Below are 23,386 nucleotides of genomic sequence, written 5' to 3' on the forward strand. Positions count from 1 at the left end.
TAACACTACTGAACTGTGCACTTAAAAATGTTTAAGATAGTAAGGGGCACCTGGGTGGCTCAGTCGTTAAGCGTCTGCCTTTGGCTCAAGTCATGATCCCAGGGTCCTGGGATCGAGCCCCGCATCGGGCTCCCTGGTCAGCCCAATGCTCAGCCAGGAAGCCTGCTTCTCCCTCTCCCACTCCCCCTGCTTGTGTTCCCTCTCTTGCTGTCTCTCTCTCTGTCAAATAAATAAATAAAATCTTTAAAACAAAAAAAATGTTTAAGATAGTAAATTTTATGTGTATTTTCTGACAATTAAAAATTAAACTTTTTAAAGATTTATTTATTTATTTGAGAGAGAGAGAGAGACAGAGCACAAGCAAGGGGGAAGAACAGAGGGAGATGAAGAAGCAGATGCCCTGCTGAGCAGGTCGCTGACACAGGGCTCCATGCCAGGACCCTGAGATCACGACCTGAGCCAAAACCAAGAGTCAGACACTTAACCAACTGAACCATCCAAGTTCCCCTCTCAAATAAATACATAAATGAAATCTTTTAAAAATAATAATAAATAAAATAAAATTTTGATATTTTGTTCATCATGTGTTTTTGCCTTAAATTTTATTTTTAAAAATAGTACATTAAAGTATTATTGATCTTGCTTGGTCTTTTGATGGCCCCTTAAATTTTTCACCCTCACCCTGGCCCTCCAAAATCCCAGCACTAGTAAGAAGACGAATTCCAGGGCAGTTTGGCTCCAGAGTCAGTGAACTACCTTGTAGCAACACTTTTCTGTATCGTAAAACTCTCAGGCCTGGAGAATATGATGTTGGAGAATATCTTTGTGATCTTGGGGTGAGAAAACACTTCAAACAAAACTCAAAGAGCACAAACCTGATGGACTTGAACCTATAAAACTGAGGATCTTTTTTTTTTCTTTTAATGAATCTTCGTGTGTAAAGTAGAAGCAAAACAAAATGAATTTATTGACCAATTTATTTCTCAGAAACAAACTGAAATTTTCATTTTATAGCAGGGGCAAACAAAATAAAACCAAACCCAAAATACCTCTGTCACATTCCAGTGATTTGACTAATGACCCAAGTATATGGTGAGAGATGGTGTGTAAAGGAACGCAGCGTCTCTGAAAGCAGTAAACAAATCTGGGGGAGTTTGTTTCAAATGTTAGTGTGTGTCTGCTGGGGGACCCAGTGGCCACAAGCTCTCCCCTTTTGCCTTCTTAGCCTGAACTGAGCAGTCTGTAAACTCTGATCCTTTCTTTTTTTTCTTCTTTCTTTCTTTCTTGTAAATTCACAAAACTTTGGAAGGAAACACAATAAACTTTTGCTTTCAAATGGTTTGATCTACCTCTTTGCCTTTGAAGTGTATGTCTAATTCTTTGTGAGAGAAACCTGGGCCCTCTAGCCCCTCTTCCACAAAACGACCCAGGCCGTGTTCAGCAGCTATCTTTATTTGGACCAGACACACCACTCAGGCAATACTGCCAACAATCAGACCAACATGACTTGTGAGCAAAACAGACAAAAAGAGGAAACCGAACAGGAACAGTTTCCATTTTCCATGTGTGTTCCCAGGTTTTTGTTTGTTTTTTGAGTTGGCCTTGAGTATGAATTTAGAGGAAGCTAAGGAATACCAAGTACTATACCACGAAGAGATCCTAGATTTACACAACAGATGTGTCATGTCCAGCTGCCCCTCGGCTTCGACAGAGAAAAAGCCCAGAAAGATGAGGAAACTATTAGGAAGGGTGAAATTCTCTCTCAGGAAGCACACTTCCAGATCAGGTTGGAGATACCAGGCCTCAAGGTAAAGGGACTTATGTCAGGTGTCCTGTAAAAACATAGAAGACTGGGCACCTGGGTGGCTCAGTCAGTTAAGCATCTGCCTTCGGCTCAGGTCATGATCCCAGGGTCCCGGGATGGAGCCCGCCATCGGGCTCCCTGCTCAGTGGGGAGTCTGCTTCTCCCTCTCCCTCTGCCCCTTCCCCTGCTTGTGTTCTCTCCCTCTCTCTCTTTCTCTCTCTCAAATACATAAATAAAATCTTTAAGAAAATAAAAATTAAAAAAAATAAAATTTAAAGAAAAACAGAAGACTAAGGTTTGAAATGAGAATAAATAAGGAGTGTTAAAAAAAAAAAAAACTCTTCTGGGCTGACCCGTTCAAGACAGAAACAAAACACATTCCAGTTTAACCCATTTCTGACTGAAAGTCAGACCAGGGCTGACCCTTGAGGAAAAGTAAGTTTAAACCTCTTACAGGGGCGCCTGGCTGGCTCAGTTGATAGAGCACGGGACCCCTTGATCTCAGGGTGGCAAATCCGACCCTCACATTGGGTATAGAGATTACTTAAAAATAAACTCTTTAGGGACGCCTGGGTGGCTCAGTCGGTTAAGCGGCTGCGTTCGGCCCAGGTCATGATCCCAGGGTTCTGGGATCGAGTCCCACATCGGGCTCCTTGCTCAGCAGGGAGCCTGCTTCTCCCTCTCTCTCCCTCTGCTTGTGCTCTCTCTGTCAAATAAATAAAATCTTTAAAAAAAATTTTTTTAATAAAAATAAAATAAAATAAACTCTTTAAAAATAATGAATTAATTAATTAGAAAAAAAACCAACCTCTTGCACAATACTTTTCCTCCAGGGGTGGGGGCAAGAAAACATGATATTGGAGCACCTGGGTGGCTCAGTCGTTAAGCGTCTGCCTTCGGCTCAGGTCATGATCCCAGGGTCCTGGGATCGAGCCCCACATCGGGCTCCCTGCTCAGCGGGAAGCCTGGTTCTCCCTCTCCCACTCCCCCTGCTTGTGTTCCATCTCTCTCTGTGTCTCTCTGTCAAATAAATGAATAAAATCTTAAAAAAAAAACTTTTAAAAAAAAGAAAGAAAGAAAACATGATATCGTTTTTAATGAATGTTAAAGAGGCATAATTTTGAGTTTAAAAGTGGACTGAAAAATCCCACTCTTCCTTTCGCCGATTAGTGATATGCTGTAGAAAATCACGAGTCAAGGTTTCAGTCACATGTATACTGTGGGTCAAATGACTCACGAGCATGCCAAACAGACCATGTTTCTTGGAAGTCTATGCAGTTTCTGGTCTGGTCCTGCTCGCGATGGAACTCAGGCACACAGTGAGGTATTGGGCACCGCTTCCCGATAACCTCGCCCACCGCCCTCTGTCCATCCTCCAGTGACATGTCCTTAGAAGGTGAGGGTTCGATGTGCCTCCTGCCAGTGTCTTCCTCCCGTGTGCTGCCACTGGTGTGTTTCAAAAGCTCCCGAAGACATGGATTCTGAGTGGTTTTCCTCACACTGGGTCCAACAGGAAACTGCCCCGTGGGCATCTCCACCCTGGGCCAGCGGTTATTTCTCTTTCTCTCTTCTTTTTCTTTCTTTTCTTTTCTTCTCATACTTGTAGGAGGAGCTCTGCAACACAAAAAGCAGAAGCATACGAATGAGAAAGTATGAAGCAGAGACACACAGAAGGGTTAGATGTTCATGGAAAGTCTTAGGTCCTTGTCCTTTGAAACCACCGGCTGCAGAGAAGGCCTCAAAGAGAAATGTGGAGAGAGCCGGAATTCGAGTTGTCACGGTGTGAACTGAGTAGAAGGGGGTGCAGATCCCCTTGCAGCCTCATTTGAAGAAGCCTCATTTGGAGAAGGCATATGTGGCAATGAGAAAGAAAGCAGCTGAAACAGAAGCTGGCAAAACAGTCAGGACTTCAAGCACGCTGGGCAGTCCCGTAGCAGAAAGTCTTTGAAGTCCTCAGGAATCCTCTGCAGCAGGTTTCTCAGGTGAGCCCAGGGAGAGTTCTTGGGGCACCCCCTGCAGGTCAAAGAGGAAGAGTGCCGGGCATGGGACAGGAGGTAGAGGCCCATCCCAGTAGCCACTCCTGGGCAGCGCTGGTACTGAGAGCCCCCATCATCCGCTGGTTGGGGCCCAGCAGAAGCCAAAGCTGCACTCACCGAGAATGCCCAGGAGCGACGTGGGCCTCAGCCCGCACTGCACCCCAGGACTCCGAGCATTGTTAACTAAGGGAAGTTTAGACAAAGTAAGGAGACAGAGCCAGGGAAGAGATCTGCACATCTCCAAGGCATTGGTACTTAGCCACGTAGAGACGTGCAGATCAGCAGAAAGAAGGCTAGAAGCCCAACAGAAAAAAATAGACAAAGGATATGAACAGACAGTTCGCAGAAGAGGGAACCACCACGACTGCCAAGTCCATGAAGAGCTATTCAAATTCCCCAGTTGTCAGAGGACCCAGATGGAAATTAGGAACCACTTTAGATTCATCAGATTAGTAAGCATTTGAAAGCTGGAATACCAAGGGCTAAGAGAAAATCAGAACCCTCATGGTGAGTGTGACAATTCATCCAACCACCCGGGAGAGCATCTTGGGTGCTTTGTGAAGTCAAGGGTGCATGTACCCTATAGCCTGGAAGTCCTGCTTCAAGAATTCTCCCACCACCCATAAGGAGGTAGCATGAAGGTGTTCCTGGCACTGATGTGACAGGGGCATCAGGGCCCAGCTAAGCGTGCATCGCTGAAGGGTGTGGCGGGTAATAAACGTGCTTGCTGAATGCTCAACATGGTACGCTGTATGCGACTGGTAGAAGCAACGAATGAGACGCATATGGAAACCATGAGTGTTGAGTGTAAAAAATGCAAAAATGTAAACAACAGAATGAGTTTTATACACGACACCATGTTTGCAGATTGCAAACATCCACATAGGAGCCAAGCCACGTGTAGTAGAGAACCGGGCAGGGTGCAGGGAAGCTGACTGCACACACTGACAGCCCCGGTTCTTAGTGGTGATGTGTCATAAACTGAAAAGTAGGACTGATTCGACTCTGTCCGTGAGGTCATACAATGAAGCGTGGTGGGTGCAGGATGAGCACCCCGGGAGCTAGGTGAGCTTGGGTCCCCAATTCTACCACCCGTAAGCATTTGGGATTTTGGCACCGCATTCGTTCATTCATTTCATCCACAAATATTTAAGAAGCCTCTACTCAGTGCCAAACACTGTTCTACGCACTGTGGACACAGTGGAGAATAAAACCGTGTAAAATAAGTGAAGTTCAGGTAAGTGCTGTGTAATGTGAAACTGACTTTAGATTGCATAGTCAGGGATGGCACCCGTGAGAGGTGACATTTGAACGGGGACACAGATGATAAAGACCCAGTTGTGAAAGAGCAAGGTTAAGTGCTTTCCAGGTATAGAGAACAGCATGTGCAAAGGTCCTAAGGTGAGAATAGTTTGGCCTGTGTTGCAGAGTGGGTGAAAGAGGGGCAGAGGAGGCTTGATGAGATTGGATAGGTAGACAAGGACCAGAGCATTCACAGCTTTGTGGGCCTTAGTCAAAAAGAGCTCAGATATCATTCCAACCGAAATGGAAAACCAAGGGACGGTTTTATACAGAGTGACTTAGCCTCATACTTAAAATTTTTTTAATTTATTATTATTATTTTTTTACTTAAGAATAACACACAGAGAGGGGCACCTGGGTGGCTCAGTCCTTAGGTGGCCAATTCTTGGTTTCTGCTCAGGTCATGATCTCGGGGTTCTGGGATCAGGCGACCTGGGACTCCTCGCTCAGCGGCATCTGCTTGTGGATTCTCTCTCTCTCTCTCTCTCCCTCTGCCCCTCTCCCTGCTCTCGCCCTCACGCTCTCTCTAATAAACAAATGAATCTTTTAAAAAAATAACACACAGAGAAAAAGATCAGATATATTTTAAAAGATCACTTTGGCTGCTGAGTAGACACTGGGTTGGAGGAGTAGAAGCCACATAAGCTTTCTGAGCCTCAGTTTCCACATCTGCGGTGGTGAGAATACCCATCCCGTGCAGATCAGCGGTGAGTCAGGGTGGGGACACAGTCTGGTCCCAGGAGTCTCCTTGGCACTCGAGGCGCGGGCTGGGATGCGGAAGGCCCCATCTCGGGCCTGGGAGGCTGGCGCCCTAGCTACCCCTCCAAGCCCCCGACACAGACCTGGGAATTGCCTAGGCAATCCCGCTGTGGCTCACGAAGGCTGCCGCTGGGAGGCGCCGCGGCTCCTGTGCAGTCCCCAAAGGAGGCCCCGCCCACTGGTCCGCTCGGCGCTCGGCAGCTCGGGCCTGCTGCGGGCGAGCAGGGGCGGGGCCGTTACGTGAGGGCGGGGCCTCGGCCGGGGCGCCGGACAGTCGCGCTCCCAAGACTACGGCCCGGGGCGGGGCCTGCGTGCGGGGGCGGGACCGCGGCGCTAGGGGCAGGCGGGCACGGATGGCGGCGGCGAGGGACACCTGAGCGGGCCGGGGCCATGAGCGCCACCCGGCCCCAGTTCAGCATCGATGACGCCTTCGAGCTGTCCCTGGAGGACGCGGGCCCGGGGCCCGAATTCAGCGGGGTCGCCCGCTTCGGGCCGCTGCACTTCGAGCGCCGGGCCCGGTTCGAGGTGGCCGACGAGGACAAGCAGTCCCGGCTGCGCTACCAGGTGAACGGTCCGGCCCACCTCAACCCCAGCCCGAGTCCGGGCGGGACCCCAGGCCGGACCCTGGAGAACCCCAACTCAAGGGAAAATCTGTCTAGAGGCCCCAGCCTACGTGGCCACTGATCCGGGGCCCTGCCCAGACCCTCTCAGCTCTGATTTTGGTCCCCAGCCACCACTGGAGAGCCCAGAACCGGAACCCGGGAGCAAGTCTCCTAGCCCCAATTGGAAATCCCACCCGGCGTCCCCACCCATCCTGGGTACCGACCTAACCCCCACCCCCTACCCCATCCCCCTGGGCTGGAGAGCTCTCTGTACCTGATCCAGACCTCCCACTAAACTAGAAATCTCCATTCTCCCTAGAGGACTTCCACCAACTCTAGGATTCTTTTTTTTGGAGACGTGTACCAGATTCCTGTGCCCCAAACCTGGAAACCATGGGCTTCTGCCCTTCCTTGGTACCCCAAATCCAGAACCTCCATACTGGACCCCTGAAATGCCATTCCGAAAGGTCCACCCTGACTCCCAAACTTGGGAGAACCTCTGGCCCTGAGACCCATGCGAGGAGCGAGGAGCCCTCAACCAGCCCCTGTGGTTCCTGCCACCCCCTAACCCCCGAAGCCCCCAGCACCCACCTCCTACCTGGGTTTCGGTTTCTGTGAATCATCAAACCTGTTTTGCGGGAGGGTGGAGGGCCAGGTGAGCAGCTGTCAGGCGGCCAGGCAAACAGCTGTGTGGGCTTGCTCTCCTCCTCTCCCTGAGAGGGGAGTAGGAAGGGCCTGGGCCCAATAACCCCTCTGAGCCCTGTGTTCTGGAATAGAACCTGGAGAACGATGAGGACGGAGCCCAGGCCTCTCCGGAGCCGGATGGGGGAGTCAGCACCAGGTCAGGGCCAGGTGGGGACCCACCCTGTACCTCTATAGCCCTATGCTTCTGGCTCCTGTCCCCCAGGTCCCTGGCCAGTCTTCCACCTCACATCAGTCAGCTCTTTCACATCCTGTCCTACAAGGATTCCTAGCCTGATCCCCACTCCCCTCATGGGTTCCCCTGTCCTGCAGCGTCACCCTACCCCAGTGCCAGGCACGCCCACCCACCCCTACCAGGCTCTTTATCCTGAAGAAACCCCCCAGCCTGGTCTGGCCCCTACCTCCCCACAGGTCACCTGTCCTGCAGGAATCCCTAGCTTGAATCCTCAGCCTTTCTCCACCCTCAGTCCTGCAGAGACCCCCCCAGCCCTTGAATTCCTTGTCACCCTGTCCCCTCTCAGTGCCCTCATCTGGCAGGAACACCCAGCCCTAGTCCCTGCACCATCCCCCACCACGTCATCATGACCCCTTCCTTGCTTCCTCTGCCTCTCACTGGGCCCACCTGGCCTGCAGGGATTCCAGCCGAACGTCCATCCGCAGCTCCCAGTGGTCCTTCAGCACCATCAGCAATAGCACCCAGCGCTCCTACCATGCCTGCTGCAGGTGAGACCCTGCCCTGCTTAAGCCCCCTGTGCTCTGTGCCCCAGAACAGGCGGCCTGGGCTTTCTCCCTCAGTCCTCTGGGTGGGGAAGGGTAACAGGAGGGAGTTGGGCTCCTGTCACCTCTCACACCCATTCTGCTGTCCCGCCACCCAGCTGGACTCAACACCCTTTGATCCAGAAGAACCGCCGGGTAGTGCTGGCCTCCTTCCTGCTCCTGCTGCTGGGGCTGGGTGAGTGCCCTGAGGGTCCCCTGCCTACCCCCAGGAGGGGTCCGGTGTCCCTTTGTGCCGGCTCAGCATCCCCCTTGGCACACTGAGCCTCCCTGCATCCTGAGCAGGCAGCTGGCTGCCATCACCCCACGCCCATTTTACAGGTGAAGAAACTGAGGCCTTGGGAGGAGTGGGCCCAGTCTCCTGGTCACACAGCCAGGAAATTACACGTAATTGAAAATGGAACTTGGTTTGGTGCTCCAAACTTTTTTTTCTTCTTTCTTCTTCTTCTTCTTCTTTTTTTTTTCTCCCTAAGCCCATGTAATCCATCAGGGAGCAGAAGAGTAACAGCTCCACCATTTATTCTGTGTCTACTTCGAGCCAGGTGCAGAGGAGGCTTATTTTCCTGCCTCCCAGAGGTCACACAACAAGAGGGAGGCAGGGCCATGACCCAGAACCTGTGTAGGGACAGGTGCTGAGATATCCCTGCCAGCCCTACCCCCAGAGCACCTGTCATTTCCCCTTCTCTGGAGTCTGAGCGCAGATGAGGACCTCTCCCTGCCCCGCGCTGTGCACATCCATTGCCCAGGTGGGGAAACTGAAGCCCAGAGCAGGCAGATCTCGCAGCCAGATGTTTTTGGACTCATTCTATGGGGCTGAGGCCTCAGGATCCCCAGAAAGGACAGGGTTGGGATCAAGAGGGACCCATAAGGACAGCCCGGCTGTGGCAGCTGCTCTCCCTGCTCCGGGATGATCAGAGACCCCTGGCCAAAAAGCTGAGCAGCAGCTTTGCCTCAGCTCTGGGTGTCTGTCTGCAGGTGTGTGTGGGGGAAGGGAGTCAGCTTCTCCAGCAGCCACTGCAAGCTGGGCACTGGTCACACTGGCCACCTGCCTTACCCCCTTTCATTCTCTCAGTACCCGTGAGGCCAAGCATTATTACCATCCTGGTTCAGAAGTGAGGACAGAGCCCCAGGCAGGTAAAGGGACTTGCTCAGACCTCAGCTGGGAAGTAGATGAGCTGGGATTTAAACCCACATCAAGGACAGTACCAGGCCTGGAGGCCGCCGTAGACCTATAAAAGGCCTTTGGAGGAATTAGAAAAAGACGCCTCCTCTGAGTGGGCAGGGCCCCCAGCCCTAAGCCAAGGTGGCACGTAGCATATCAGCCCCAATCCGTACCCTTTTTGAGGTGCTCTGTGCAGGGCACAAATCCCATAGCAGTCCATGGTGGCCCCTCAAGCCTCTGTGCTATATGGCCCTCCTTGCTGCAGAGCCCGGGTCCCCCACCTCCCCCCCAATCCCATCTTCTAACTGGGGACCCAGGACTCTCTCTGGGTCTGAAAAGTTGATCCAGCCATGACTTCCCCAACACTCACTGTCCTCAGCCAAAGTCCACATCCCTCACCGGGTCTCCAGGCCCTGCCAAACACCTCAAGCCTGGGCTCTTGCCTCTCCACTCTTGCCAGAAGTTGGAAGCTCCTAGAAAGCCCCAAGTTCCCTCCAGACGCTGGGCCTTTGCCATGCTGCTCCCTCTGTCTGGAGCACTCCTCTCCTTTTCTGCCCACATGATGCCCACAGCAAAGCCTCGAGTCAGATCACCTCCTTCTGAATGCAGCTCTCTGTGCCTCAGTTTCACCTTCTGTGAAATGGGGATGATCATACCTGTTTCATTCAGTCACATTGATAATAAAGCAGTGCAGGTAACAGGCTCAGCCCGGTGCCTGGCAGCACCTGGTACGTGGTAACTAAATGTTACCTGCTGCTGGTACTGCTACCCCTGCTCAGTTTCGTCGCCACCGCCTCCGAGAAGCCCTCCCTGATGCCCCAGGCTCCCATGCTGCCTGATCTGGCCTTTCCACAGCCTGATCACTGGGGCTGTAGCTTGGAGGTTCTTGTTGGTTGTGCCACTAGGGAAGGGCCATGAGAGCAGGGACCTCATTTGCCTTTCCCTGTGGGATTCTCGGTACCAGGCACACGGCAGGTGTTCCATAAATATTTGTTGATTGACTGAAAGGCCACATCAAGGAGCAGAGACAAATCTGGTTTCGGATATTTCCCAGGGCCTGCCGGGTGCCCTGCTCTGAAAACACAGAGCTTGCTGAGCTTCCCAGGAAGGGTCTCTGGCTAGGGAACCTTCAGCTCAGGTGGGGGACTCTTCCTAGGGCCTAAGCCTTGCTGGGGGTTGTGGGTGGAGGTCCCCGCCCTGCCCCCAGCGCCTGCCCCCTCCGCCCGCCCTCACCCTCGCGGCTCCATCTGTGTGCAGTGCTGATCCTGATCGCCGTGGGACTGGAGGTGGCCCCCTCGCCAGGTGAGCGTCCCCTCCTACCTCCGCTGGCAGCGGGGGTCCCCTCAAGGGAAGAACTCGGGGACCCGCGAGCCCCCAGCCCCCTCGGAAGTTTGCTTCCACCCTCCTAGCAGGAAACGGTCCCTTCTACCGCAGACAGAGACTAGCCCAGGCAGGGACCCCTGAGCCCCGCCCCGTGCCCCCCATCCTTGATTCGGCCCCTCCTCCTGCAGGTGTCTCCAGCGCCATCTTCTTCGTGCCCGGCTTCCTGTTGTTGGTTCCCGGAGGTGCGAAAGGGCTGCGGGGCGGGGCGGGGCGGGGCGGGGCGGGGCCTCGGCGCTGACCGGCCCCGCCCCGCAGTCTACCACGTGATCTTCATCTACTGCGCGGTCAAGGGCCACCGGGGCTTCCAGTTCTTCTACCTGCCCTACTTCGAGAAGTGAGCTGCGGGCGGGCGCCCGGGAACCAGCCTCGTCTCCGAGCGGCCCCAGGGGCGTTCCTCGGGTCCGCCCCGCTCTGGTTCCCTCATCTCCAGGGCAGAACTCCGGGACCGGGAGCCCCCAGCCCCCTCGGAAGTTTGCTCAGGAAGTTTGCCCAATACCCAGGCCTGGAAAAGTCGCCCCTGGCCTGTTGTGTGCCTTAACTTATTCTCGGGCCCTGGGGCTGCTGGGTTGGTGGTGTCTTGTGCTAATAAAAGAATGTACTTCATTCCAGAAGAGACCACTGATCTTTCTTTCCCACCAGCCCTGCCCAGCCCACCAACCTGGCCACAGCCCCCCTCCCGCAAAAACTGAGGAAAGGGCTGATGGAGCTGAGGGGCTCCAGGACCACCCATTTTCTCATTGTATCCGTGACAGTCCTGATGCTCCTAAGACTTGCTCCTGCGCTTTTGGGGCAGAGCTGGGCTCGGGACTCTGTCCTGCAAGCCTTTTGGAGGTCCTTCCAGCCTCCCATCTCCCTCAGCCCTTAGCAGAGTTGGCCCTGCCCATTCTCTACCTGGAGGCCCTGGCCAAGGGCACTCAGATGACGCAGGCCTGGGGCCTGGAGGCTGGTATCCTGGTTGCAGCCTGGCTCTGGGGCCCTGGGCTGCCACAGCCAGCTCTGAATGTGGGCCATGACAAGGCTGCAGCCCAGCCCTCTCCGCCCACTGGCCTACTTCCCAAGTCCTGGGATTGGGAGAAGTAGGGGCAAAGACTAATGGGAAACAGGGCCCATATCACAGAACCTCAGTGATCGAAGACTCTTAGAACCACAGAACATTGGAAACAGACCATCTCAGACTTTGGGAAAACCCAAGCATCTCAGAATCTTGAGAGCCAGGAAATAGAATCTTCGAGAACCCTGAAATCTATAATCCTAATAGCTACCATTTATCAAGCTCTTAGAAGGCAGCAGGTCCTGTGCTAAGCACTTAACACAGGTGATTTCTGATAATTACCACCTTTGCCCTATTTTACAGATGACGAAACCAAGGTCCAGAAAGACTGATTCACGCAAGGGCAGAGTTAGGAACATAACCCAAGGCTTCCATGACACCTGGGTGTGGGAGGGAGAGGAGAGGATACAGAGCACGGGTGTCCCCAGCTGACCACCCAAGGGGCTGGCTGAAGGACTATGGGCTGAGGTAGATCCTGTTCATATACTTAGATGTTTACAGTAAACCATGAGCGCAGTTGAGAAGAGATGCGGCCTGGCCTCCACTGTGTCTGCAGCAGCCAAAACAATATCTATAGGTTTCTGTGACTTTGTTGAAAGAATTAACCCCCAGACCTGCTCTCCTGGCCCACCCAGACTTCCCACCTTCAGCCCCTCAGCCCCCAGTCAAGGCACTTTTAAGGGCACCAGTTGGATGCAGGAATTCCTAAATCAGTGGTTCTCAAACTAGCTCTGGTAAAGGACCAGTTTTCATTTCTAATCCATCATGGACCAGTACTTTGGCAAGATAAAATAAAACCTGGGAAAGTGAAATAAAAAAAGACATATAGAATATAAGCCCACAATCCGTATTACCAGACTAATCAGACATAAAATTACATTTCAATGAATATAATCAGAACAAACACAGAGAAAAAGGAAAATTATGGAAACCATTCATTGTGAGCAAATAGGCAATTAATACAGAGTTGCTACTATGCTCATAACTTTCTGTCATTCCACAATCTTAACTAAACAGGAAGTTATTCCGGAAGTTGTGAGTCTCCGTATTATAAGACTACAGCAAGTGTCAGCAAGTGATAGCCCACAGACACGACATGGTCCCCAAGCTAAAAGTGGTTTCTACATTTTAGTAATGGTTGGGGGGGGAAAGTAAAAGAAGAATACAATTTCATGACCCATAAAAGTTGATAAAATTCAAACTTCAGTGTCAGTGAATCAAGCTTAGTCAATTAATTACTAAATTCCCAGCCCAGCCACACCTATTGGTTTCTGTGTTGGCCATGGCTGCTTGGGGATACAGAGCTGAGCAGTCATGACAGAAACCACATGGTCCTCCAAGCCTAAAATCTACCCTGTCTGGCCTCTTACAGAAAAAGTCGACCAATCCCTGGTCTATGTGAACACACTGACAGAACACTGAATCACATTTAAAGTCTCAACAGGACCAATGTGCTTGATTTTTGCTGGTTAATTTATGGAATCCAAACTGGATTGACACTAACACTATCCTCAGGGAATAATGAATATCTAAACTCTAAATGTAACTTCTTTCTTCGTTGAAAAATACATCGAGGGGCGCCTGGGTGGCTCAGTTGGTTGAGCGACTGCCTTCAGCTCAGATCATGATCCTGGAGTCCCGGGATCGAGTCCGGCATCGGGCTCCCTGCTCATCGGGGAGTCTGCTTCTCCCTCGGACCCTCCTCCCTCTCGTGCTCTCTCTCTCACTCTCTCTCTCTCAAATAAATAAATAATTTTTTTAAAAAAGAAAAAAAAATATATCGATAGTTGTGTCCAGACGAGGAACATTAGATTTCCTCAGTGAATTGTGACTCATTTTATCCCTAATGCTTTTTGCCTCGTAGCCCATTTCTGTCTGCTAAGCCTGTATTTATACGAGCTTCCTTTGGTTCATTTTCTCCTAGTAAATCTGTTTTCCAAGTCATCACTTTCGGCCTTTCGATTCTTGTTATGCTCTTAGATCCTGCACTCAGCTGTGGGGAAGAGCCTAGTATCTGCCCTTTGGTGTCTGCTCTCTGCCCTTACAGTAGAAGGACCTCTGGTCTTTAGCTGGGCATGTGGCCGCCCCAAATAAAGACCGCATTTCCCAGCATCCTTTGCAGCTATGTGTACCAGGTGAGGAGCCCTACCTAATGGGGTATGACTGGTTCACAGTCTTTGTGCGCCTTTGTCCTTTGTTCCTGCCTCCAAACCTGCCACCTGGAAAATGAACAAACTTGGGCATACCCTAGGAATGGCAGGGCGGCTAACAGGAGCTTGGGTCCCTGAAGACCATACAGCTGGATTTCACTTAATAAACTTCTATCCTTTTAAAGCATTGTTATTTGGGATCTCTGTCAGTTACAGGAAAACCAGTCTCATACTGAAACTTTCCTCTGGGGCTGAGACACTTTAACCAAAAACTTAATCTACTCATAATTACTGGAATTCTTATTTTTTAAGGATTATCCCTACCTTCTGTTTTTTTGTGTGTGTCTTTTTTTAAAGTAGGCTCCATGCCCAGCGTGGAGCCCAACTCAGGGCTTGAACTCCTCATGACCCTGAGATCAAAACCTGAGCTGAGATCAAGAGTTGGATGCTCAACTGGCTGAGCTACTGAGCACCCCTTCCTACCTTCTGTTTTAATGTTTTCATGGACTTTGTTTTTCTTTACCTTTTTTCCCTCTTCTGTAGCCTTCTACTGGTTCAATCGAGAATTCTTCAATTTCAGGGCACCTGGGTGGCTCAGTCGGTTAAGCGTCTGCCTTGGCCCAGGTCATGATCACAGGGTCCTGGGATCAATCCCCGCGTCGGGCTCCCTGCTCAGCAGGAAGCCTGCTTCTCCCTCTCCCTCTGCCTGCCACTCTGCTCTCTCTCTCTGTCAAATAAATAAATAAAATTTAAAAGAAAAAAGAATTCTTCACTTTCCCTCTATGGATTTGACTCTTGAACAAAGCATTCTCTCTCTCTTTCTATACATTAATGATTACCTTTAAATGGTTAACAAATTCTAAAGCTGATCAGTGAATCTATCCTCCTCTAGGAAAGACGAGAAAAAGATTTCAGCATGTCTAAAGTATCCCCTCCCATCTTCCATTTTATTTCGTCTATTATTTTAGTCCCTCCTTTATTTTTAAAATCCTCCAAATTAACTTTTTTTTTTTTTTTTACAGTTAATGCTTCTTTAGATCCACCAATATGTTTACTGATCGCTTTCCTGACCATAATTTAGTACATACTCTGCCTTCGTTCTGGTCTGAATTTCCTTCTTACTGAAGCCATCCCTTCAACGAGAGCATGTGGGTGGGAAACTCTTCCCAGCCTTTGTTTCCTGAAAAAAGTAGATGTTTTCACCTTCATTCTTGGATAATGATTCAGTGAGGTATAGGCTTCTTGGTTGACAATCATTTCTCCTCTGCATGATGAACAGTTTATTTCATTGTCTTCTGGCATTTACCGTAGCCAACGAAAAGTCTTCGCAGAGCCTAATTGCTGTTCCTGGGTAAGTCATCTGACTTTTGTCTCAAGTTGATTGTTTATAGGGTTTTCCTTTTGTGTTCTGCAGTTCCACCGGAATGCATCTAGATATACATTTGTTTTTATTTCTCCTTCTCAGGCTCTAGTGGGTACCTTTGATCTGGGTGCTTGTCTTTGTGGAAGCCTTTATGGAAAAGTTTCAGCTATCATGTCTTTGAGTATTGCCTCCTGCCCACTCTGTGTAATTTCTCCTTCGGAGACTCCTAATGACTTTTAACCACTCTGTAATATTTTCCATTAGTTTATCCCTCGGTGCTACCTTATGGGTGATTTCTCAGATGTAGCTTCCAGTTCATTAATCTTCTCTTGAATTGTGTCTAATCTGCTGTTTAACTTATCCCTTGATTTTTTTTTTTTCATTCCAATGGCTATATCCTTTATTTTTAGAAGTTCTATTGGGTCTTTCTTTTTAATCTTCCTGTTCTGTTTCAGACTATCCTGCTACTGCATATTGGCCTCTCTCCCTTCTTTTATCTCATTTTTGTTTGCATTTACTTTATGGTCCCTTTCAGATTGTCCTATTATATTTTGGGGTGCTGACTCTCCTGTTTGTTGCATCTGCCTAGTCCCCCTCATGGTGACTTGTTTTCTTACGTGGTTTGTAATTTTTTGTCACGAGTTCATCTTCAGAAGTGACACGGTTGTTGTTTGTTTAAGTCCATTGTGTCCTGGGTTGAAGACTGCCCTTCCAGTAGTTTCTCCCTATTTCTTCAGCTTTCCTGCCTAATGTGCAAGCCTGAGTTTCAGGTTCCTTAGGGCAGCTTTTTCCACTCAAGGCCCTGCTGCCACTTCCTCAGGCCAGTAGGTGGAAATATATTTTGATCCCCTTTTCAAGAACAGGGTAGCCCTTTGAGACCCTGGAAGGTACTCGGGCTCGTGTTCTGTTCCTCAGCCTCTTACAGGTCTTCTGTCACTCATAAGTGTCAGAGCCCAGGCTCCCGAACCTCTCCATGGCTGAGGCCCCCATGGTGTCCCCTCTCTCCCCCACCCAGCTCTGAGTTCTTGCTTTGTCTTTAGTACCGGGGGTTATCCCTGGCTTTCTTTCAAGTTAAGCTTTTTTTTTTCTTTTTAACATTTTTACACAAGTAGTGGGAGGCACCCAGCCACGCTCCCCATTCGCCATGTTACCAGAATCCCCCCAACTCTGTCCCCCTGTCTTTGAATGCTATAGTGCCAGGGAGCTTGCTACCTCCCAAGGGTCTGGAGAGATCCAAATCTTGCTCATACTGGAGAATGATAGGCCACTGGATGCAGGTTTCCTCCAGGCAGCTCAGGTGGGAGGAAGGTGAGGATGTAGGTGGGTGGGTGACATCACAAGGCAACTCTCCAGCCAGATGTTGTCAAGGTTCCGAAGAAGCCTGGGAGCTGCTGGGCCTCTTCCATTCTGGGGCTTCGTGGGGAGGGTGTACAGCATGAGCCCTGCTGTCCTGGGGCCAGAGGGCCAACACATTCTCCCTTCTGGAGCCTCAGTGGGTGAGAAGCATCATCACAAACTCTGGAGGAAAGAAGGGGCTGGGCTTGGGCCGGTCCTGGTCAGGAATCGCAGGAAATGCTGGGCTCCCCCTGGGCGCTGGCGGGGTGGGGTTGTCTGGGAAGGAGACTCACCATCAAAGTCTACGGTGCCATCCCCATTGAGGTCCACGTCTCGGAGCATCTCGTCCAGCTCAGGACCCACCAGTGGCTCCCCCAGCAGAGCCGGGGCTGCCTGTCGCAGCTCTGCCACTGTGATCCGTCCATCTCTGTCCCTGTCGAACTAGGGTCCAGCAGGGCTCAGCCCCTCCCACCCAAAGCTGGCTCTGCCTGGACATGTCTCCATCTTGCCACGTCCTGTGCCTAGATGCTCCCACCTCCGCCCATCCAAACCCTCCACCTCCTCCCAGGCCGAGACACAGGCTCCCCCTGCTCCAGGAAGTCTCCTTGGGTGGATCCCACAGCTGAGAGTGAGCTGGACCCCCTCCAACCCCTCCCTGGCCCTAGCCCCACCATTTGCAGGGCTGTGGGCCTCCAGAGGTTGAGGTCCCCGTCTCTCTGGCCTGGATGGGACACCAGCAAGTCTGCTGTCCAGCCACCCACGCAGCACCCGACTCGACCACTCTCCACACCTCTCGGAAGGCGATGCGCAGCTCCCGCACCCCCAACATGTGCGCCGTCTCCTCCCTCAGCTTTGGGCTCATCAATTCCACAAACTCCTCGAAGTCCACGCGGCCACCCACTGCGGACCCAGGCAGAGCATCACAATGGAGAGGGCTGGGCCCGAGGAGGGACGTCACAAGTGTCACAAGCACCAGCCTCTCCCCAGCTCTGCATCCAAGCCCTTGGGGGGAGGGGGGAGGGGGGAGGGGGGAGGAGGTGGGAGCCCCGTTCTCCATGGGGATGACGGGGCAAGGTGCTTGGGTGCTCTCAGTGAAGCACCGAAGTGTGGGGGAAGGAGACCAAGGTTTGGAACCAGGCAGCCCCAGGTTCAAACTCTGTCTCTGCTGCCAAAGGGGCATGGCCTTGGGTGACTCATGAACCCTCCTTCCTCATCCTGGGGCGAGGAGGAGAGGACCCACTCTTGCTGCTATTGGGGTTGCAGTTCACGGCTCTCATGTGCTGGGACCCCATTGGCAGCAATAAATACCCTTTAAGGAGCATGCCCATGTAGTTCCTTGATTCTAATTGTAAAAAGCACCAATAGCCAAATAGCAGCTTTGGGGGAAAGAAAAGAAGCATAGCACTTAATGTTCACATCAATTGTAAGAAACCATAGAAAAAGCAAAGGCAGGTGTCCTGGAATGAAGGGAATCTGATATTTGACAAATTAGCTAATGATAATCACAAGTGCCTGTCCATCCGACACTTAACCACAAGGAAAGGCCAGGGTTTGGTCACACTAGGCCTCACTGAACCTCAGGAGGTTCTTTTCAGGGGCCTCGGGAGTCAGAGAGACAGAGACAGAGAGCCAGCTGCCTAGTACCAGCAGGGAGCATTTTACCACATGTATCACAGGACAGAGGGGGTCCTCAGCTGAGCCCCAAGGGTCTCTTGGATCACTGGTACCTTTCACGACCCCTGCATCTGCCAAAGCTAATGTCAGATGGTCAAAATGCCCTAGAAACCGTCGCACACTCCCCCCTTCACCCCTGCGGACTCCCAGAGCCACCTCCCGCCACCCCCTCGTCGTCCCCCAAACCATGAGACTCAGAGAGGCCCAGGGCTGCCCAGCCTCGGCACAAAGCCAGGTGACTCGTGCCCCACCCCGCCCTGGGGCTGTGGGGGATCAGCCACTGACTCCGCATCTTGACGTGCTGGGAGACCTCGATGAGCTCCATCTCGGTGGGCATGTAGCCCAGCGTCCGCATGCAGGCGCCTAGGTCCCGGTAGCCGATGTATCCATCACAGTCAGTGTCAAACTCCTGGAAGGCGGCCTGCAGCTCTGCAGGGGAGGGACGTCAGGCCCAGGCAGCCCGGCTCAGGGATACCTCCCACCCGCCACTGCCCCCAGGAAGGGCCACTCACCATCCAGCTCCTCAGGGCCCAGCTCACGGTCCTGCAGAGGCACAGTCCGGCATGTCCCTGGGGCCCATCCTTCCTCCTCCAGCCCTGGGCCACAACGGCCTGGGCAGGGCCAGTCCCACCAGGGCAGGAGAAGGCAGCTGAAGTCCCATAGGCCCCCAGAGAAGAGATGACCACCCCCCCTTCCCGCTCCTGGGGCCCAGAGCTCTCACAGAATGCTGGGTTTGAAGTCTAGCTCTGCCCACTCCCCAACCCTTCCCCCAAACCGCAGAAACCCTGCCCCTACGGCTCAGGCTCCTGGGTCTGGAGCAGAGGTGGCAGGAGGCCTGAGTACCAGGGACAGGGTGGGCTAAGTCCAAGGGCACAGGTGTGATCCCCGCCCCACCCCCACCCCCGTCCCCTGCCCAGGCCCCCCTGACCTTCCCGAAGATGCGATTGAGTAGGGGCCCGTAGGTCTTCTGAGCAGCATCGTGCTGGGGGATGGGGCGATGCCGGTGGGACTGGCGACGGGAAGCTGGCTCAGAGGCTGCAGGACCTGTCTCCCCCTGTCCTTCTCCAGTCCCAGAGGGGTTCTTGCTACTCCCTGGGGCCTCGGGGCCCGGGATGGGGGTCTGTTCCTGAGAACTGCCAGCACCCTTCCGTGACCCTCGGAGCCCCCTCTCTTTCTTGCTCCTCTTCCTGGTCAAGGGGAGGCCCTCAGCACCACTCCTGGAAGGCCCGACCCCCACAGGAGGCTTCTGAGGGCCAGGGGCCTGGTCTGGGCCATGCTGCCCCCTCGCCTGGTCTGTGGCCATGTGGGGAGGGACACCGGGGCTCAGAGATGCAGTTCCAGGGAGCACCCTTGGCTCTCAGGAACCATAAAGCTGCTTATGCACCCCTACGGTGAGAGCTGATGGCCTGGGATGAGACTTGAGGGGGATTAGGGTAAGTGAGGCAGGCAGCCCAGGCCCTAATCCCAGCCCTCTGCCTGGGGGCAGAGCCAGCTGCGTGAAGAGAACTGTCCTCAGTCACAGCGGTGCCAGGACACGGGGTCACAAGGAGCATCGGACTCTGGCTCTGCCACTCATGAGCTGGGAGGCCCAGCAATTTCACCTCTCAGTCGCCTTGTCTATAAAATGGGGGACCATATTGCTGAAGAGTCGGGAACTCTTTGTTCTCGACTCCAGTCCCCAACTCCAGTTGCATGACATGGGCAGGACTTAGCTAAGAGAGGACAAGGGAAGTCATGTCAGGAGGCAGAGTGTGGGCAAAAGCTGGGAGGTGGGAAAGGATAGGACGAGTTGCCCACTGCAGCCCCTCGGGGGGTACATCGTGGCCGGAGTGGAGGGTGTGTGAAATTGAGGAAGCGAGGCCAGATCGCAGAGGCCTTGATGCCAGAGTGAGGGACATGGGGGAGATATCAGAGGAGGTGGACCATGGGCTGGGGCGGGGGGTACCCAGAGCCTGCCCGGAGGCAGCAGGGCCAGGGTGAGAAAGTTTTAGCCATCTGGCTCTGTCAGGGATGGGGTGGCCTGGCTGGTCACTCGGCTCTGCTAAGCCGGGGTTAGGGTTTCCCAGCGAGCAGCCCCATGAATGATTGATGTCTTCTCAGCTTGGGTTTCAGGCCCGCCGCCTTAGCGCCGCCGGGCACCGTGCAGCAGGCCCCGCCGGCGTGGGGCCCTGCGGATGGCGGGACCACTGTGCAGGCAGGCACGCCCTGCTCTTTCCGGCCAGCAGCCCGCACCGCACAGGTAAGCCAGGCCTCACCCACTGGGGCTCAGGGGAGCCCAGGGCTCTGATCCAGTAGAGGCTGGAGCTTGCAGAGCAGGGTCTGCCTGAGGAAGAGCCCTAGGGGAGAGGAGAGCCGAGGGGCTGGAGTCGCGGGCCACAGGCAGGAGCCAGCCTTTGGGGGGCATCTACTTCCTCCCCTGACTCAGCGCTGCCACCAGCTCTCTCTCCACCTTCGGAGGGAAACTCCCTCTGCCCGTGAGGGAAGGTGGGGGCGGAGAGGGAGCGGCATCAGGCCTCTGGGTCCCAGCCACCCTATCGTCATCACGCTGCTGAGCCCCCAACTCCTTCCCTGTCTGGTGGCCTCAGAGGACCGCTTTCTGCCTGAGCTGTGAGAATGTGGACAGGGCCACAGGTGGGAGTTGAGGATGATGAAGAGGCTCGAGCTGCTTCCAGGACAGGTCCTGGCCTGAGTTGCAGACCTCCCCCTGAATTCATGAACCGCACTTGCTGGGGGGACAGGCCTTCTCTGGCCCAGGCTCCTGGGACTGCTACGGGCCCATGGGGCCCTGAGCCTCCCCCTCTGGGAATCTTAAAACCCTCAAACCCCAGGATACCAGATGGGAAGGGGCCTGCAGCAATGTGACCAAGCCGTTTGCACAAACTGTCCTCCCTGGAGCCCCAGGGGTGCTCCCCCTCCTCTAATCTGAGCACTCCCTTCTAGTTCATTGGGAGCTCCCCTGTAATATTTCATTTGAAGAAAACATTCACCAGCTTTTAAATATGTTTGCAAGCCAAGTCTACTTGGGCACGCTGGGATTCCGTGTGGCAGAATGATTAGGTCTGAGGTTCAGGCCTGGTGCCTCTGTCCTACCTCTGACCTTGGGCAAGTCACCGATCCTCTGAACCTTCCCCTCCTCACCTGTAAAACGGATTGTATGAAGACTAGGTGCCGTCATCTACTTAAAGGCTCTGGCAGAGGCTAACTACCCCAAAGGTGATGACGATGGCTCAGAGAGGGACAGTGACGTGCCTGGAGAGCACACAGCACCCTCTCTCTCATACTCAGTCCCTCATGATTTCATTGGTTCATCAGGCCCCCGCTCTGCGGCCGACAGCACACTGGGGACCTCAGACGGACACTGTGATGGAAGCTGACCTCGGGCCCCGCACAGAGCTGGACGATGAAGACTACTATCCCCAGGGCATCTGGGACACGGTCTTCCTGGTGGCCCTGCTGCTCCTGGGGCTGCCGGCCAACGGGCTCATGGCGTGGCTGGCTGGCTCGCAGGCTCGGCAGGGAGCGGGCACGCGGCTTGCCCTGCTCCTGCTCAGCCTGGCCCTCTCGGATTTTTTGTTCCTGGCGGCAGCGGCCTTCCAGATCCTGGAGATCCAGCGCGGAGGGCACTGGCCGCTGGGGACGGCGGCCTGCCGCTTCTACTACTTCCTGTGGGGCGTGTCCTACTCCTCCGGCCTCCTCCTGCTGGCGGCCCTCAGCCTGGACCGCTGCCTGCTGGCCCTGTGCCCACACTGGTACCCGGGGCACCGCCCGGCCCGCCTGCCCCTCTGGGTCTGCGCCGGGGTCTGGGTGCTGGCCACGCTCTTCAGTGTGCCCTGGCTGGTCTTCCCGGAGGCCGCCGTCTGGTGGTATGACCTGGTCATCTGCCTGGACTTCTGGGACAGCGAGGAGCTGCCGCTGCGGATGCTCGAGATCCTGGGGGGATTCCTGCCTTTCCTCCTGCTGCTCGTCTGCCACGTGCTCACCCAGGCTGCCGCCTGCAAGACCTGCTGCCGCCGCCAGCCGAGGCCCACGGCCAGCCGTGGCTTTGCTCGTGTGGCCAAGACCATTTTGTCGGCCTACGTGGTCTTGCGGCTGCCCTACCACCTGGCACAGGTGCTGTACCTGGCCTTCCTGTGGGACATCTACCCCGGCTACCTGCTCTGGGAAGCCCTGGTCTACTCTGACTACCTGGCCCTGCTCAACAGCTGCCTCAGTCCCTTCCTCTGCCTCCTGGCCAGTGCCGACCTCCGGGCCCTGCTGCGCACCGTGATCTCCTCCTTCGCGGCCGCTCTCTGCGAAGAATGGCCCGCCAGCTTCACACCTGCTGAGCCACAGACCCAAGGGGATTCTGGGGCTCAGACTTTGCCAGGGCCTATGGCAGGGGCCCAACCCCAGGTGACCTCCACGGCCCAGCCACAGGCGGACCCCACAGCACAGCCACAGTTGGATTCTGTGGCCCCCCCACAGGCGGACCCCACAGCACAGCCACAGTTGGATTCTGTGGCCCCCCCACATTCAGATTTTGTGGTCCAGCCTCAGCTGAACTCCTCAGCTCAGCCACAGGTGAACTATGAGGCCCAGCCACAAGTGAGCCCTAAGGCCCAGACCCCCCGACCCGCTGCCGGCTCAGCCCCCAGCCCCTGTGATGAAGTCTCTTCTGCTCCATCCACAGACCCCACCCCAGAAGCCCCTGAGAACGCAGCTGTGCCTGCTGTCTCTGAGGGAGAGAACCCCAGCAGTGTCCCCCCAGAGGAGGCCCCTGGAACAGGCCCCACGTGAGGTTCCAGGAAAGCCCAGGCCCATCAGGGCAGTGGAAGAGCTTGAAGGAGACAGACTAACCAGCCAGCCGGAGAGGAGGGGAGCCGCGGAGGAAGTCATCATGGAAAACCCCACCCAGTCCCCTGGGCCCGGCAGGAGGACTTTGGAGAAGTGAAAATGAAGCACCAAAAAGTCCCCAGCAGTTTGTCATGAGCGTCTTGTCCTTACCCAGGTCCCACTCCGGTTTTCCACGCTTGCCCCCTACACCCAGTGGTCCAGCAGTCAGAGCTGACGCTCTCCTGCTGGGCTCTGCCCCTAGGCAGCCTGGACCCCACTGACAGTCTCCCCCTAGCCTCGGTCCTGCAGGAGAAAGCCAGCAGGGGTGACTTCCCAGGGCTTGAGCTGACCTCCCTTTGATCCTTCCCTCCGCCCTCTCCTCCCTCACCCTCTAACTCAGCACCTGGATGCCAATGGAGGAAGTCCCTGCAGAGAAGGCAGGCATTCAAGAGCCAGCAGGAACCTGGGGCCCTAGGA

At 54.0% G+C, this 23,386-nt stretch overlaps 3 protein-coding genes across 5 annotated transcripts; 2 read left to right on the forward strand and 1 right to left on the reverse strand.

The window, feature by feature from the left end:
* The first annotated feature begins 6,197 nt into the window (after positions 1 to 6,197).
* TMEM134 (transmembrane protein 134) lies at positions 6,198 to 11,135 on the forward strand. 3 transcript variants are annotated; one of them, XM_036067563.2, is made up of 7 exons: positions 6,199 to 6,465; positions 7,280 to 7,344; positions 7,839 to 7,928; positions 8,081 to 8,157; positions 10,399 to 10,443; positions 10,653 to 10,706; positions 10,780 to 11,135. In XM_036067563.2, the coding sequence occupies exons 1-7, from the start codon at positions 6,292 to 6,294 to the stop codon at positions 10,860 to 10,862; spliced, it is 588 nt and encodes a 195-aa protein (XP_035923456.1). In that variant the 5' UTR covers positions 6,199 to 6,291; the 3' UTR covers positions 10,863 to 11,135. The 3 variants fall into 3 exon arrangements, with proteins under 3 accessions (XP_035923459.1, XP_035923460.1, XP_035923456.1); XM_036067566.2 differs by lacking the exon at positions 10,399 to 10,443 and having other exon boundaries at positions 6,198 to 6,465; XM_036067567.2 differs by lacking the exon at positions 7,280 to 7,344 and having other exon boundaries at positions 6,198 to 6,465.
* Positions 11,136 to 12,449: 1,314 nt separating this feature from the next.
* Positions 12,450 to 21,922, reverse strand: LOC118519861 (calcium-binding protein 4). Its single transcript, XM_036067557.2, has 6 exons — positions 19,026 to 21,922; positions 18,610 to 18,640; positions 18,383 to 18,526; positions 17,214 to 17,323; positions 16,717 to 16,864; positions 12,450 to 16,606 (listed from the first exon to the last, which is right to left on the reverse strand). Exons 1-6 carry the CDS (start codon positions 19,398 to 19,400, stop codon positions 16,578 to 16,580), a joined length of 837 nt encoding a protein of 278 aa, XP_035923450.1. The 5' UTR covers positions 19,401 to 21,922; the 3' UTR covers positions 12,450 to 16,577.
* GPR152 (G protein-coupled receptor 152) lies at positions 19,994 to 22,981 on the forward strand. Its single transcript, XM_036067576.2, has 3 exons — positions 19,994 to 20,073; positions 20,210 to 20,336; positions 21,449 to 22,981. The coding sequence occupies exons 1-3, from the start codon at positions 19,994 to 19,996 to the stop codon at positions 22,871 to 22,873; spliced, it is 1,632 nt and encodes a 543-aa protein (XP_035923469.1). The 3' UTR covers positions 22,874 to 22,981.
* Positions 22,982 to 23,386: the final 405 nt, after the last annotated feature.

The sequence above is a fragment of the Halichoerus grypus genome, chromosome 11, assembly GCF_964656455.1.
Source record: "Halichoerus grypus chromosome 11, mHalGry1.hap1.1, whole genome shotgun sequence".
Lineage (NCBI taxonomy): Eukaryota > Metazoa > Chordata > Mammalia > Carnivora > Phocidae > Halichoerus > Halichoerus grypus.

Bases quoted from the DNA above. Each gene is read 5' to 3' on its own strand.
- GPR152 (XM_036067576.2), top strand. From the start codon at position 19,994: ATGGGGGAGATATCAGAGGAGGTGGACCATGGGCTGGGGCGGGGGGTA. The intron at 20,074-20,209 runs GTGAGAAAGTTT...CTTGGGTTTCAG, and splicing joins CCGGAGGCAGCAGGGCCAGG to GCCCGCCGCCTTAGCGCCGC. The intron at 20,337-21,448 runs GTAAGCCAGGCC...TGGGGACCTCAG, and splicing joins CAGCAGCCCGCACCGCACAG to ACGGACACTGTGATGGAAGC.
- LOC118519861 (XM_036067557.2), bottom strand. From the start codon at position 19,400: ATGGCCACAGACCAGGCGAGGGGGCAGCATGGCCCAGACCAGGCCCCT. The intron at 18,527-18,609 runs GTGAGTGGCCCT...CCTCCCCTGCAG, and splicing joins GGGCCCTGAGGAGCTGGATG to AGCTGCAGGCCGCCTTCCAG. The intron at 16,607-16,716 runs GTGAGTCTCCTT...TCTTTCCTCCAG, and splicing joins TGGCACCGTAGACTTTGATG to AGTTTGTGATGATGCTTCTC.
- TMEM134 (XM_036067563.2), top strand. From the start codon at position 6,292: ATGAGCGCCACCCGGCCCCAGTTCAGCATCGATGACGCCTTCGAGCTG. The intron at 7,345-7,838 runs GTCAGGGCCAGG...CCTGGCCTGCAG, and splicing joins GATGGGGGAGTCAGCACCAG to GGATTCCAGCCGAACGTCCA. The intron at 8,158-10,398 runs GTGAGTGCCCTG...ATCTGTGTGCAG, and splicing joins GCTCCTGCTGCTGGGGCTGG to TGCTGATCCTGATCGCCGTG.